At 32.1% G+C, this 16,307-nt stretch overlaps 2 protein-coding genes across 4 annotated transcripts; one reads left to right on the top strand and one right to left on the bottom strand.

Annotated features, from left to right (window-relative positions):
- Positions 1-3,438: 3,438 nt before the first annotated feature.
- Positions 3,439-4,905, bottom strand: LOC101212261 (zinc finger Ran-binding domain-containing protein 2). Of its 3 annotated transcripts, none has more exons than XM_011657965.2 (4): positions 4,772-4,904; positions 4,128-4,471; positions 3,779-3,849; positions 3,439-3,685 (listed from the first exon to the last, which is right to left on the bottom strand). In XM_011657965.2, exons 2-4 carry the CDS (start codon positions 4,463-4,465, stop codon positions 3,669-3,671), a joined length of 426 nt encoding a protein of 141 aa, XP_011656267.2. In that variant the 5' UTR covers positions 4,466-4,471; positions 4,772-4,904; the 3' UTR covers positions 3,439-3,668. The 3 variants fall into 3 exon arrangements, with proteins under 3 accessions (XP_011656267.2, XP_004150016.3, XP_011656275.1); XM_004149968.3 differs by having other exon boundaries at positions 3,439-3,641; XM_011657973.2 differs by having other exon boundaries at positions 3,518-3,685; positions 4,128-4,468; positions 4,772-4,905.
- An 8,457-nt stretch (positions 4,906-13,362) lies between these two features.
- Positions 13,363-15,679, top strand: LOC101212021 (pentatricopeptide repeat-containing protein At1g08070, chloroplastic). Its single transcript, XM_004149967.3, has one exon. The coding sequence runs from the start codon at positions 13,423-13,425 to the stop codon at positions 15,625-15,627; it is 2,205 nt and encodes a 734-aa protein (XP_004150015.1). The 5' UTR covers positions 13,363-13,422; the 3' UTR covers positions 15,628-15,679.
- The last annotated feature ends 628 nt before the right edge of the window (positions 15,680-16,307 follow it).

Genomic DNA, 16,307 nt, shown 5'->3' with positions numbered 1-16,307 from the left:
TTGTAGCATCCAGTGAGGGCAAGGGATTGTGGTGTAGTAGTGCAGCCCTAACAAATTCATATCCTGGGCGTAATCCCATAAGGACCTTAATAAGGTGAAGATGATCTTTACTAATTTTTGCTTGATCTAGCTGAGTCCATATAGGTTGAAGAACTGCCAGAAATTCATTAACGGACTGTCCAACATCTTGATTAAGATTAACAAGAGTACTGTGCAATTGATAATAATGAGCTAAACCAACAGATTTAAATCGTGTAGATAAAAAATCTCACAATGTTTTAGCATCTTCAAAGGCATCATATTGTGCATGAATAGTAGGGATAGATGTGTTACCAAGCCATGTGATAATCTGGTGATTTTTACTGTCCCATTCTTCGAGTCGATCAATAAATTTACTATCATCTTCTTTGTCTTGTTTGGTTGGTTTGGTAATATCTCCAGTGCTGATGCGCCATAATTTTCTGCCAATTAAGAAGCTTTTCATTTGATTGGCCCAAGTGAGGTAATTGGTCCCATCTAGTACTGTGCTAATGGGTCTAAAAATATGATCTTTTTCCATTTGAGATTGCTGAGATAATGGTCACAAAGATGAGGACAAGTCAAATGGGGAATTGACAAAAATAGGCCAAAAATGGGATAGATAAAGACTTTTAGGATTGATTGTAAAAAAGTTGACATTTAGGACAAATTGGAGGTGAAATGACGAAAATACCCTCATTTCAGATTAAACATTTCAATTTAAGAACCTGCGAGATGTCTGCGAGATGTTTACGAGATGTCTACCAGATGTTTGCGAGATAAAATAATAATAATAATAAATTGTTTTAATTGTTTTTTTTTTTTTTAAATCTGAATATGAATTGTGTTGTATGTATTATTTGCATCTTAAATGTATAAATTAAATATTATTTTTTATTGTTTCAAGTTGATTGGGGAATTGACAAAAATAGGCCAAAAATGGGATAGATAAAAACTTTTAGGATTGATTGTAAAAAAGTTGACATTTAGGACAAATTGGAGGTGAAATGACGAAAATACCCTCATTTCAGATTAAACATTTCAATTTAAGAACCCGCGAGATGTTTACGAGATGTCTACAAGATGTTTGCGAGATAAAATAATAATAATAATAAATTATTTTAATTGTTTTATTTTTTTTTTAAATCCGAATATGAATTGTGTTGTATGTATATATATTTGCATCTTAAATGTATAAATCAAATATTATTTTTTATTGTTTCAAGTTGATTTATGGTTGATTTAAGGTTGTTTTAGAGATGTTTCCAATGATGTTAGCAATTTATTATTATTATTATTTTATCTCGCAAACATCTGGTAGACATCTCGCAAACATCTCGCAGACATCTCGCAGGTTCTTAAATTGAAATGTTTAATCTGAAATAAGGGTATTTTCGTCATTTTACCTTCAATTTGTCCTAAATGTCAACTTTTTTACCATCAATCCTAAAAGTCTTTATCTACTCCATTTTTGGCCTACTTTTGTCAATTCCCCAAGTTGATTTATGGTTGATTTAAGGTTATTTTAGAGATGTTTCCAAGGATGTTAGCAATTTATTATTATTATTATTTTATCTCACATCTCGCAGACATCTCGCAGGTTCTTAAATTGAAATGTTTAATCTGAAATAAGGGTATTTTCGTCATTTTACCTTCAATTTGTCCTAAATGTCAACTTTTTTTACAATCAATCTAAAAGTCTTTATCTACTCCATTTTTGGCCTATTTTTGTCAATTCCCCAAGTCAAATGCAAACAAAGAAGCTAACGGTCGGTGGGCAAACACAAACGGAGACGACGGATGGTAGGTGACCGTGGGCAAACACAAACGGAGACGACGGATGGTAGGTGAACTGTCACAATGCAAACGAAAAGGACTATCACGAGCTGGAAGTGTCTAAGTCTGATTGGAACAAATGGATCGGACTGTCAGATCGTAGATCTGTACAGGGTCGCGGTAGTAGCTACTACAACGGTAACGCAACTTCACTCGAGTCTCGACCAGGTGACGATGCAACCCACCTCCGACGTTTGATCACCTACACAACAACGTATCTCGGCCACACTCGGATCTGCGGTCTTTACGACGACGAAATCGCAGAGGCCTCATCCTCAGGTCGTTAGATCTGGACGAAATTGCGACGAGTCTGAATGGAATCGCGGCAGATCAAAACGGAAGGTGACGAGTCTGAATGGAATCGCGGCGGATCAGAACGGAAGGAGTTTTTTTTTCTTTTTGGACGAAGAGCAGATGCAGATATGGTCGGCCAGTCGCTGTTGAGAAATGTGTTGTTCGCCGGTGGATTTTACGGCAGAGAGGAACGGCGACGGCGGCTGATTGACTTAGGTTAGGATTTTTAGGCTCTGATACCATGTGCTTAAATACATTATTGATTAATTGTATTATTAATTCTATATTGGTACATTAGAGAATAAATACACACTTAATACACAAAAATCAGGTAACAACTAAATTTACTCATAATTTACATTTATAAGTCGAAAGCGGGAATGTAAGGTAAGAGATGATTCAAAATCAAATTTGAAAAAAAGAAAAAGAAAAAAAGAACTGCCGTCATTCAGTATTCGTTTACTCAGAATTTATGTTCTGACACTATTTTCATGCCAGCGAAACGCGTTCTTGATATCATTTTCTTTTTCGATTTTATAAAGTATTGCCTACATTTTGTTCTTTTGAAATACGTGTTCAAATAGATCGTCTTGGTGGCTATTGGTGATTTGGATCTATTCTTGTGAAGTGTTGAGGGAACATGTTCAGCCAAGAAATTTTCCATGATAAGTTGATTGGAATCTCCAAAGTTAAAATTAACAGCCTAATTAAGATCATGAAAGCGAATTATACTATATAATTAAACTGAAAAGAAGATTCTCTAGAGATTGTATTTTTTTCTATGGAACACTAAATCCTCTTTACAACCACAGATCAAAGTTGGGTTGACTCGTAATTTGAGCTTAATAATATTATTAGAAGGGTGTTTCCATTAATGTCCGTTGAAGTGGGGCATCTGGTTCTTATCTGTTTTTATATATAAGAATGGTTTGATGCTTAAAGGACCATAAATTATTGAGCTGAAAGCCTGAAAGTTGAGTTTATCTCCTTAGGAACTTGCTATTCACACAGATTCTGAATCTTAATCAATACCCCACAATTCCCCCAATTCTCTTTCACAATCTTTTCCTCCTGTTTAACCTTCTGGTTCTATCTGAAAGAGCTCTTTATGCTGACCTAAGTTCAAGCCTTAATAGTTCTCATTTCAATTTGATTATATTCTTTGTTTATAAAGCAACCATTGACATTCCATGAAGGACCATCCAAATTCAGTATTCGGATATGTTTGTTCCCGTTCTGCGCACCGATTAGAGAGAGAGATAGAGAGAGTAGCTAGCTATATTGCAATGCTTGAATGGAAAAATGGGCCTTCACCCATGATATCTAAATTGAGGATCATTCTAAGGGCTTAACATTATTGTTGTTAGTCATTTAAAAAGAAAAAAAGAAAAAAAGAAAAAGGCAGCATTTGGATAGGGATTAGATGCCAAGGAAGACGATATATCGCATAAGGAGAGCCTTCCAAAATTCCTTCCCGCTTTACACTGCACCACCTGAAAGATAGAGCACCCAAAATTGTATCACACACCCAAGTGACCTACAAAGAAATTAAACCCCATCCACTGGTTAATTTTACTAACCACTTTTTAGGGGCAAATAAACAGAGAAGTTTTAATTGATATAAACTTACCGAAATCTCTTGGTGTTTTGCATTTAAAACACTCCATTCTGCTTGCATAATTATGTACTCCGCATCCCATTCTGTACAGCATAACATTAACTTTTAAATTAGCATATTTAGTGCTGGTATGAATTTAAATAACATTATCGAACTTGGTAAGTTGGATTGTTTATTAATGTTGGATTGTTTACTACGTTTGGAAACTCGACTTTTATACTATCCAAATGGATTTTTATTGATTACAAAAATGTTTCAGAGTGATTGTCAATGAGAAAGGATTTTAATGATTACGAACTATGTAATTTCATAGCATACAATAACAACTTCAACTCTAAGTTTATTAATGTTCTGTATGTACCTAGGGCAAATCCAGTCTCCAGATTTCCATCCAGGTGGGATGCTTGCATCAGATCCATACTGATCCGAACCCATCATGTAGGCGCCATAATCACCAGGATAGACGGACTTAAATGCACCACATCTAAAGCAGTTGGGGCGGCTGGCGTAATTGTGAGCTCCACAGCTGACGGTGGTGCAGTACCAGTCTCCAGCCAACGCCTCCGTCTTGTTGTAACTGTAAGTTGATGGGTCTGGACCTCCATACTTGGGGTAACCACATCGATGGCATGCTTCTCTTTTTTTAAAGTTTACGTTCTGGCAAACGTTGCATATCCAATCTCCTGCTGACCAACTCATTCCCTTCTATATATAAAAATCACATTACTCATAAGATGAGAGATAAACAAATAAAAAACTGCGTAAAGAATTTAAAACTCTGTCATAATCTTCAGCAATGTTCAAGCTTTGGAGTACAAAACAAAAAAGAAGGGAGGAAATGAAACTTAAGAATTCAAAATTTAAATACTCCTTTTTCCCCAAAGGCTAGTATGGATGGCTAACATTTTTTTTTCTTTGAAAAGATTGAATCCTAAAAGCTAGATAATAAGAGAACGCTAAAAGAGTGGGAAAAAAAAAGTTTGATTGCTGAAGTAGGAAGCTCACCTTGATGAAGAAAATAAAATGGATGGAATAATGAATGGTTCTTGTTGGGTAATAGGTGAATTTGAATTTAAATTTGGTTAGAAGTGAGAGTTTGTTGAATTTGTTTGATGGGGGGACGAGGGGTTTATATAGTTGGCCAAGTTCTCTTAGCTTTGGGGTCCATTTTATGGTGGTTTTTCTTTTATTCCCTTGCCTTTTCATAAATGGTTTCCTCGTGACGCGATTCCCGAAGTTGAATTTCTCTCTCTCTCTCTTTCTTTAGATTAAGTTTTATTTCTATTTTTAAATTTCATAATTATGCAGTAAGTTTGTTTATGGAAGTTTTTGGTTTGAGATTGAGATTCTAGAGTGGGAAGGGCCTGATCTAAAAGTGGGGAACTATCAAATTTTTCAATTTTTTTTTCCTTTGAGAGCTCAAGTTCAAATCCTCACTTTCAACATATTTGTGTATATAAAAAGTTTATGTTTAAGAAATTGATGGGTTAAAAGCTTTCACATTCTGCCTTTTCATAATCTTTACTATTACCTAGCAAAGGTTAGATACCCTGGTGAGGGTCTTGGGTCTTGTTTACCATCTCTTTGTTGGAAACCACATCTCACCTAACCAATCTCAAAACAAAATGATCACAAAAAGAAAAAAGAAACAATAAAATATTTACGATGAAAATTTTAAAACTGATCGGAAAAAAGCCACAAGACTCACAACTCATTTGAAAGAAATTTTATTGTGTAACTTATCTTTCTATTCTTAACATATAAAAAAGTTAGATCTTCAAGGGAACGCCTCCTTGGCAAGAGCTCAAAGTCTCGTTGTTGGAACGACCTCTCACTAACTATCCCAAGACAATAAAAAAATTACACAAAAACAAAAAAGTTTACGTGAAAAAAAATCCAAAACTAGGGAAAGGCTACAACCCATTAGAAAAAAAAAAAATATTGTGTTACAAGTTATTGCAATCACACAAGCTCTTCAACTTTAAGACAAGAAAAATACTCCTTCAAAGCTTTTATAAGTCACTCTTACATCTAGAGTTATTATAGTTTTAATTGAGATGATTTGAAGCAGTAATTATAGAATTCTTTTACAGTGCTGGAAGTTCACTACTTTTTTTTAGTTTTTTTTGGGTATGGTACTACTATTTGAACACTCTTGGTGGTACCAACTTTAAAACGTTTCACGTTCAAACATTCGAGTGAGCTTAATGCCAAAAATCTCCATTGCCTTTCAAGTCCAAATCTTGGAGCTGGTGTGAACGCTCCAGTTAGGGAGAACCAAAACTTGCGTCTAATTATCCAAACAACAAGAGCATAGAGGAGGCTGCGTGTACTCTTTTTTAAAAACTTCACATAGTAGATTAATTTTTTCAAGTATCACAAATCTATCTAGAAAGACATATTTCATATGCTCCATGAATGACTCTAGAAAAGTACTAGACATCTTATTCAATCATACGTATATTTTAAATGATTATTCCAATAATGTGCTTTTGTCCGTCTGAGTGAGGGCTTTTCTAAAAAATACTCTGCACTCACTCTATACTAATGCTTGTTTTGTATCTTGAGATACCCTAGAAGACAACCCAAAATTCCTCACTCACATATATATTCCATTCCACATTTGAAGTATATATAGATATATAGGCCTCAATATGGTTTTTAGGTCTGACTTTTTTTTTCTTCTAAATATACAGAATAGAAAAATAAAAGGCAAATTTTAATTTGCTTTCTAACACGTTCAACTCCTAATCAGCAAACTTCTAGTAATTTGGTCTTAATTTTAATATTTTAAATATCATTTACGTGGATTATAGCTTGCTCTATGTTTGGAGCTTCGAATATAATAGTTGTTGTTTTTAAGTATTATAACTTTTAGTTAATTATCATTATTTTATATCTCTTTGTTATAATATTTATTATTTCATGCTCACCTTTTTCTTTCCTCTTTATTTGAGTGTTTACTATTTCTTACCAAAACAATATAGTTTGTATCCTAAGCACAAACTATTTAATTCAAAATAAAATAGTATGCACTTCAAAAATAGACTAATATAAGCTACCGATTGTTATAACCCAAAAACTATAATAATCAATTCAACGTCTCAAACACCTCTTAACTTTTGATAATTAGGTTCATAAATATCACTTCCACCTATTGGTTTATTTGTTTTGTTATCTTTTTTAGGAACGTTTTCAAAATCCTAGCTAGTCTAAGTTTTGAAAGAAAAAAAGAAGTAAGGTTTGGTTTGATAACTATTTCAATTTTGTTCTATTTTATTTTATTTTGTTAGAATTTGTGTCTGCTCTCTCAATTTTCTTATTTAGAGTTACTTTTTTTAAAAAAAGAAAAAACCTCTTGAATTTCTAGTAAAATTCTAAAAACAAAGGTGAATGTATTTTTCTTCGTCGTCAAAAATAACAAATTTGACAAAATATTTACAAATTATAACAAAAGTTGAGATTATATTCATAACAAACATTTGATAGTTAGTGATATTTTTTTATTAGTACTACTAGCCATCATTGATAGAACAAAAAAATGTTTTTACTAGAGTTTGTAAATATTTTAATTCATTTTACTATCTTAAAAAATGGTAGAAAGTGGATAATATATGTTGGAAAAAATCTAATGATTAGCAAAGAGAGTTTGATAGAACAATATTTAATTTGTACACAAACTAGTTGGTAGAGAACTTCTGTTAATCTTTTGATGCAGTTTAATATTCTATTTTTTTACTGATAGTTTGCAGTAGTATTATTTCAGCCGCACATGAGATGGAAGATTGGACCATTTGACCTTTACATTGAAGGTACAAAATTAGTATATTTATAGTTTAGTTTTATTCGTTATCGAAAATTAAGTCTATAATCACTTTTTTTAAAAAATTTTACTATGTTATCTATATTTTAGAAATGTCTTAATTACAACACTAAATCAAAATTTTGAAAACTAAATAAAGTAGCTTTTAGAACTTTTGTTATTCCTAGTATTTAAGGAAGAGTAAACTTAATTTTTAAAAACAAAAAATCATGAACGAATGTCTCGTTCATTGAAATAGTTACCAAACGAAACTCAACCTATTGAGATTGAACTTAGGGGGTTTTAGGTAGGAAAGTGGTAGCTAGCTAGCTGCACATTAACAAAAGAAGGAGGCAAATATGTGATAGAGCCGTATAGGTGAGATGCCTTTGTGTTGGATGGCCTTTGTTTGCTCCAACTTGGCCAAATAAACCTTCCCCATGTAGTTTCATTATGGGGTCAAAACCCTTTCACAAAAAGGAAGGGGTTAAATAATAATTTAAATAAAAAGAAAAAAGAAGAAAAAAAAACAACTGAAACAAAAGTTAAAAAAGAAACTGTTGAATATTATTATTACTAGACAATTTCCTCTCTCTCCTCCATTAGAATCTATTCCTGTTAAGTGCACATCCATCATCCCCCCAAATTCCTTTTTCCTTCAATAATTCAACAAAAAAGATGGGCACTCCTTAGATTCATCATCCCATTTCACCTCCTCTTGCTTCCTTTCTGGCCCTCCCATTGCTTAATTTATATGCATGTATACCCAAATTCATCTCCAAATTCTACTTTGATTTGACTCTTCTATCCTCCCGTGTTCTATCCTCTATTTAATGTTTATTTAGGTTAACTTAGGTAGTCAATCCAAATAGTGACTATTAGTCTTTTAAACCTTTAAAAGAGTTTTAATTATATGATTAAACTTTGAATTGTATTGTACTAAGGGGCTATGATTAGTTTTTCTTAAAAACTTTTTCTCTACACTAATTTTCAATTATATCATTAAACATTAAACTTTAAACAGTATATTTTACTGATATTGATTTGTGTATCAATACTATTAGCATCCTGCCATGCCATGTCATTGTCTTTTTCTTTTCAAATTAAAAACATGTGGAGTTGGAAAAGATTTGCATATTTGTCTAAGAATATATGCCTAAATTATTTGGGGTCTGTTCAATTTGTTTATTTGATGTTACTGTTTTCAATAGCCATAGCCATGTGATGAATAGTTTAAATAAAGCAAAATTTTGATATAGATAAATCTTTTTTTTTTTTTTCATTCTTTATTAATTAACAAGATATATATGTATGTGAACAAGTGCATGCATTAGGTTACGTGTTGGGTTTCAAAGGTAAACTGGACAAGATAAGAACATATTTTGTATATCAAGTTGATGAACTAAGATTATTAAAACTCACAAAACTGGATAAAGTTAAGTATTTAGTAACATATTTAGATCATTATTATGAAAGAAAAAATTAAAATAGAATTAGAAAAATATACCAAAATGAGCCAAAACATTTACAATGAAAATGAAATTAAAGATTTGTCCAATTATAGATGCCTTTTGTTATGTTTTGTAATTAACTATGTTCAACTGTTTTATAATTTACATTAAAGATTTAACTTTTTTTACAAAACAAATTTTTATATGAGAAGAAAATTGATTTCAAGGTTTTAATATGAAAGTAACAATTTATGTCTGATATGAATAACTATTGTCATGGAATATATGACGTCATTTTGTTACGGAATATTCTGAATTGATGTCAACTTTTTGAATTGTATATAATCAGGCAAACCACAAATCGTAATATACTCATATTTACATTTTAAGAACGTAAAATTCATATTATTTTATGATCCAAATACGTAAAACTTGAATTATATTTTTAAAATAAATAAAATAAAAAGGCCACTTTTAAATATAGTAAAATATATGTGTCAAAATATTTACAATAAATTTCATATTATTGCTGATAGATACTTGTAGGTTTTTATCTAATGTAAGTGTCCATCATAATTGCTGATTCTTGATAGACTTCTCTATCATACTTTAATTTAGTGAAAATTCTAAATTTTATTGAAATTTATGAGTTGCAAAAAAGACTTGCAATTGTTTTCCTTTTTGGTAAAATTAGTGGAAGAGAATGATAGTAATAAATTTGGAAGATACACATTTGCGATTCATACTCACCTATTTTTTAAAAGTATATTTTTTTATTTTTCTAAAAGGTATACTCTTTTAAAAAACTTCCCTCTCAGTGATTGGATGGTCAATAAAAATCACTAATAAAAAAAAAAAGGAAAAAGGAAAAAAAAGGTAAAATAATTAAATTGGAATAATTAGGATTGCGGCGAACCGACGCTGGATGGAGTACATGGGACAATATGAGAACTTTGCAATTATATATATATATATATATATAAAAGTGATTTATTATTTTAGGGTATTTGTTGGGAAAGATATAACTTTATATGGTTTATGAGGACCCAAAAATATCTCTATATTGTTTGTTTATTTATTTATTTTCTACATGTGTGGAGTTCATGCATGTAGATAAAGAAGGCTATATATATATATATATATATATATATATATATATATATATCTATAAATAATTCAACAAAGAATTTGATTCTTTCATCTAAAATACTATACCAATATATATACTAATAAAATAGGCCAATTATAAATTCATGTACATGTTATATATATCCATACTTGCTTCTTCTCAATTTTCACTCTACTTTTTATTTATTCTTCTAAAAACCTTAATTGTTTGGTTGGATAAGTTTTGAGTTAGATTTCAATTTAGTATTTAAGTTTTACAATACTACCTACTACCTACTTTTAAATTTTATTTCAATTTGGTTACTAAACTTCAATATTTACCTTTCTAATCTCAAATTTTTCACTCGTAGTTAATATATTTAAAACACATAAAACTAATTAAATTTCACACTTCTAAAATAAAATTCAAAGTTTTGGTTCATAATTAGTTTAAATTAATTAATAAACATTTACCTATATCAAATGTTTATATCTTGTAAGTGAGTATTTAATGAATAATTAAGATTAAAAGTATAAAATCTTGAAATTTAAAAATAAAACTAAAACAAAATTCAAATTTTAGTGGTAAAAAATAGTAATGTTTTTATACTTAAACACTGAATTGAAACCAAAATCAAACTTAAAATTAAATAGGTAATATTTTGAAATACGGGTACTAAATAGAAATTATGCCTAAAAACAAAAATATAATTTATACAAAGCTGATAAATGGTTTTACTCATCTTTGCCATTCTCTCAAAAAGAAAATTGGAATTTTTAATTTGTTGAAACTTTGAAGTTAATTCTTAAAAACTATAAAACATTGAGTTTTGTAATCTGATTTTACGTAAAATTATATGACCTTTTGTGGTAATTAGTAGTTTTAGTTATGCTTCTATATTTTAAAAAACAAGGGAATAAAAACATACCAAAACTAAAGCTAAAAAGTAACATGATTTCCACATTCTAATAAGAGAAGAAATTTTAAAAAGAGAGTAAGAGAAAGAAGTATATTATTTAAAGAGATAGATAGTGATAATTCATCCCAAGAACCTATTTTAACTTTTAAGTTTTCTCTCATTCCAATATCAAAGTTATTCTTTTCTTCTCCTCGATATTTCTATATCTAAAGATACATGAATTTGAATTCCAATACCACTAGATGATCTAGATGTATTTTGTTCTCACACCATTTAAAGATTTTCTTTATATAATTTCTTACACTAATTTTTTTTGTATAGTAGTACAATATTCCTTAACTTTTGATGTGTTGTTATTAATTTGTTACTTCTTAAAATTTTAAAATGTCTATGTCCAATAGCCGTAACACACTTTAAAATTATGAGCTAAAAGCTCATACATATATATTCACACAAGTTTTGAAACCTATCAAACTCACACTTAATTAAAAGTTGTTTTTGTTCTTATTCTATTAATTTTGAAAAATTATTCTTTTTAGTTTTCAAAATTTAACCTAGTGGTTGGTGCTGCAGAAGAGTGATATTTTGGTATGGGTAGGTATGGTGGAGGTGTCAAGTATGGATAGGACCAAGTAAGCACAGGTGGGGTTGTAGGGTTTTTAATTTGTTTAAGTTTGACTCTAGCAATAGCATTATTTGATAAGAAGGAATAAGAAAAAAGGTGATGGAGAGGCCAAAAATGTAATAACAAGACACAATGGTGAATATTCCAATTGAAACAACATGAAAACCTTAGACAAATGCAAATGCCCTTCCATGCATAATTCCCAAAACTCTCTTTATTCTCTTCATTTTCCTTTTCTTTTTAAAAAAGGAAAAAATTATTGAGTGTTTTTAAAAGAAAAAGGCAAAAGCCCCTTTAATAATACTTGGAGAATCCTCATCCTAACACTTCAAAGCAAAGGTTAAATTGAATTGGCCATCACTTTGTCTATTTCTTGAATCTGAATATTCCATTTCTCTCCTCCATTTCTTCTTTTGTTTTTCATATCTTCCAAAGTCCAAACCCTTAAACCCATTATTATTTTACCCATATCTAATGGCCTATTTATCTATCTTATCTTAACATGCGACTTCATCAGTTGGTCGCGTACTACTAAATAAAAGACTAAGATGCAATCAATTTAATCCGTAGTGCATGGAGGACGTCCATCCTTAGGATTTAATATCCTATAAGTTTTTTTGACACCCAAACGTTTAGGGTCAAATGAAGTTATCTCGAAAAATTAGTTAAGGTGGACGTAAGCAAACCCACAACAAAACTTTATGTTCTATATCATGCGATCTTTGGACTAAATTCTACCATAATTGTTACTTCTAACTTGGATAGCAATTCAATTAATAGTTATGGTCGGATAATCGATATGAAGTAAATAAATTCATTTTAATTATGACTCCATATGTATATCAAACTCGTTAGAGAAAATCACTTTTTAGGACTTTGTCTCTCTCACCCTCAATTTATTTGGTGCACGCGCTATTTTAATTTAGATTGTAAACTGTAATAATGGAGAACATTGGAACTTCAAAGATGGCATTCCATCTAATAACCAATACACTTGAAAATCCAAGTACAACTTCTATTTTCTTTGACATGATTTTGGTTATGTTTATTATCGTTTATTGATCTTTCTTAAATTAAAAGGCTTACTTTTCTTCAATAATCATGAATTAAACTTCAAGTATGTTTAAAACAAATTCCCTCTAATCCTTTCTAACCAGGAAATAAATCAAATATGAAATAAGTTGTTAAGAAGTAAGTAATGTAGAAGACTAAAAACTTTTATATATATGGACTCACAGAAATATCACAGAATATGCATAATGAATGGGCCAATATCAATATTCATACTTTCTTTTGAGTAATCACTTTGCACTTTTTTATTAGGATATAATTTCAAATTCCTTCATAGAAAACCAAATAGATACCTAAAAATGTTTCAAAGAAAAAAGAGAGAGAGAGAGAGAGAGAGACAGAAAATTTAAATCTCATTTTGGTCTCATAACCTTCCAATTTATTTTAATTTATCACTTTTAAAATGCTTTTTAGTTTATTCAAATTTGGTTCTCTTATATTATTATATAAAATTTTAAAATGAAACATATATAACAAATTTAATCATAATTAGTACGTTAGATATATTTTTAAAGAAAAGGTAAATATAGTTTTGATTGTTGTTAATTTAAAATATTGAATTTCATTTAGTTAGGCTTAAAGAAATGTTAAGTATGATTTTGGCGGGTGAAGTCCGTACAACTATATTTCAAATAATAACGACCCTTATCTTTATCCCTACTCTTCCACGGTGCCAAAACATGGCGCTCTCTTCCCCTTCACTCCTACTTTCACCCTCTTTCCATGTCCTTCCCTCTTCCGATCCTCCTTATAGGGTCCTTCAAGAACACCCATCTCTCAAGCTTCTCTCCAAATGCCAAAGCATTCGAACTTTCAAACAAATCCACGCTCACATCATCAAAACTGGCCTCCACAACACCCTCTTCGCCCTCAGCAAGCTCATCGAGTTCTCTGCTGTTTCACGCTCTGGTGATATCTCTTATGCCATCTCCTTGTTTAATTCCATCGAAGAACCTAATTTATTTATTTGGAATTCCATGATTCGAGGGCTTTCCATGAGTCTGTCACCAGCTCTGGCCTTGGTTTTCTTCGTCAGAATGATTTATTCCGGGGTTGAGCCGAACTCTTATACCTTCCCTTTTCTTTTGAAGTCTTGTGCTAAGCTCGCCTCTGCCCATGAAGGGAAACAGATTCATGCCCATGTTTTGAAGCTTGGGTTTGTGTCTGATGTGTTCATTCATACCTCGCTTATCAATATGTATGCCCAAAGTGGTGAAATGAATAATGCCCAATTGGTTTTTGATCAAAGTAATTTCAGGGATGCGATTTCTTTCACTGCATTAATAGCTGGTTATGCGTTGTGGGGTTATATGGATCGTGCTCGGCAACTGTTTGACGAAATGCCTGTGAAAGATGTGGTGTCTTGGAATGCTATGATTGCTGGCTATGCACAAATGGGTCGTTCCAAAGAGGCGTTATTATTGTTTGAAGATATGAGGAAAGCAAATGTCCCCCCAAACGAAAGTACTATTGTGTCTGTTCTTTCTGCTTGTGCGCAGTCAAATGCACTTGACTTAGGAAACTCAATGCGCTCTTGGATTGAAGATCGTGGGCTTTGTTCAAATCTTAAGCTTGTTAATGCCCTTATTGACATGTATTCGAAGTGTGGTGATCTTCAGACTGCTCGTGAATTGTTTGATGATATGCTTGAAAGAGATGTAATCTCATGGAATGTTATGATCGGAGGTTACACTCACATGTGCAGCTATAAAGAAGCTTTAGCGCTCTTCCGCGAGATGCTAGCCTCAGGTGTTGAGCCTACTGAGATTACTTTCCTTAGCATTCTTCCATCTTGTGCTCATTTAGGTGCTATTGACCTTGGCAAGTGGATACATGCTTATATAAACAAAAACTTCAACTCAGTCAGTACCTCTCTTTCGACGAGTCTGATAGATTTGTATGCTAAATGCGGTAATATAGTGGCAGCACGACAGGTCTTTGATGGTATGAAAATCAAAAGCTTGGCTTCTTGGAATGCTATGATATGTGGGTTAGCAATGCATGGACAAGCAGATAAGGCTTTTGAGCTTTTCTCAAAAATGTCTAGTGATGGAATTGAACCAAATGAGATAACCTTTGTTGGTATTTTATCTGCTTGTAAACATGCTGGTTTGGTTGATCTCGGACAACAGTTTTTCAGCTCTATGGTTCAAGACTATAAGATATCTCCTAAATCCCAACATTACGGATGCATGATAGATCTTCTTGGGCGAGCTGGGTTGTTCGAGGAAGCAGAGTCCTTGTTACAAAATATGGAAGTGAAACCAGACGGAGCCATTTGGGGTTCCCTTCTTGGAGCATGTAGAGACCATGGACGAGTCGAGTTGGGAGAATTAGTTGCGGAACGTCTTTTCGAACTCGAGCCAGATAATCCTGGAGCATATGTGCTTTTATCTAACATATATGCAGGAGCTGGTAAATGGGATGATGTAGCAAGAATAAGAACAAGATTGAACGACAGGGGAATGAAAAAGGTTCCTGGTTGTACCACGATTGAAGTCGATAACGTCGTTCATGAGTTCCTAGTAGGGGACAAAGTTCATCCACAAAGTGAAGATATTTACAGGATGTTGGAAGAAGTAGACGAACAATTAAAGGTATTTGGATTTGTGGCAGATACTTCTGAGGTATTGTATGACATGGATGAAGAATGGAAAGAAGGAGCTCTAAGCCACCACAGTGAGAAATTAGCAATTGCTTTTGGATTGATAAGTACAAAACCAGGTACACCAATTAGAATCATTAAAAATCTTCGTGTTTGTCGTAATTGTCATTCTGCTACAAAGCTAATATCTAAGATATTCAATAGGGAGATTATTGCTAGAGATAGAAACCGTTTCCATCACTTCAAAGATGGTTCTTGCTCATGTAATGACTATTGGTGAATACTTTAATTTACATAATAAGACAATACGCAAATACATTATTCCTTCTTCACCATTGTCGCCTTCATCCACGCCCCATAACCATGGAATTCACTGTTCTGTATCCCACGACTTCTGACATTTCCGAACTGAATGACCCAACCTACCACAAGTGAAACGAATGTCTGATCATTTCTCATACAGGACAAGACACCATACTTCTTTTCCTTCATTTGTCTTTTATATCTTGCAGAGGTTGCATATTATCCATTTTCACTTGTATCTTCATGAAAGGATATGTCCATCTACTACAATCATCGTAAACAATTTCTTCAACTTTTCCCACCATGGTTTCCAATTTCCATGCCATGTTTCGAGACATATAATTCACTAGAAGATTATGAATCCGAAACACCAATTCTCCAATTTGATCAGCCGTCATAGGAGAAACTAAAACTATGAGAGCTTTATCAAAACTCCAATGGCCAACATTCATAATTATAGCCGTTTTTCATACCTGATTGAAAGTGAATGAAGAACACATTCTCCTCTCCCACTTCGATTTTCATGTCCTGATGAACCTTCACACCAACTTCGTCAAAAATCGACAAGCATCAATATTCACCCTCTTTGGTGTTAAAATGGCAGCACCCAACATTAAATCATTCTCTTTAGACATTAATATTCTGTGGTCTTTTGCC

Source organism: Cucumis sativus, chromosome 1 (assembly GCF_000004075.3).
Source record: "Cucumis sativus cultivar 9930 chromosome 1, Cucumber_9930_V3, whole genome shotgun sequence".
NCBI lineage: Eukaryota > Viridiplantae > Streptophyta > Magnoliopsida > Cucurbitales > Cucurbitaceae > Cucumis > Cucumis sativus.
The sequence above is the reverse complement of the archived record's forward strand: the minus strand, read 5'-3'. Positions and strand labels throughout refer to the sequence as shown.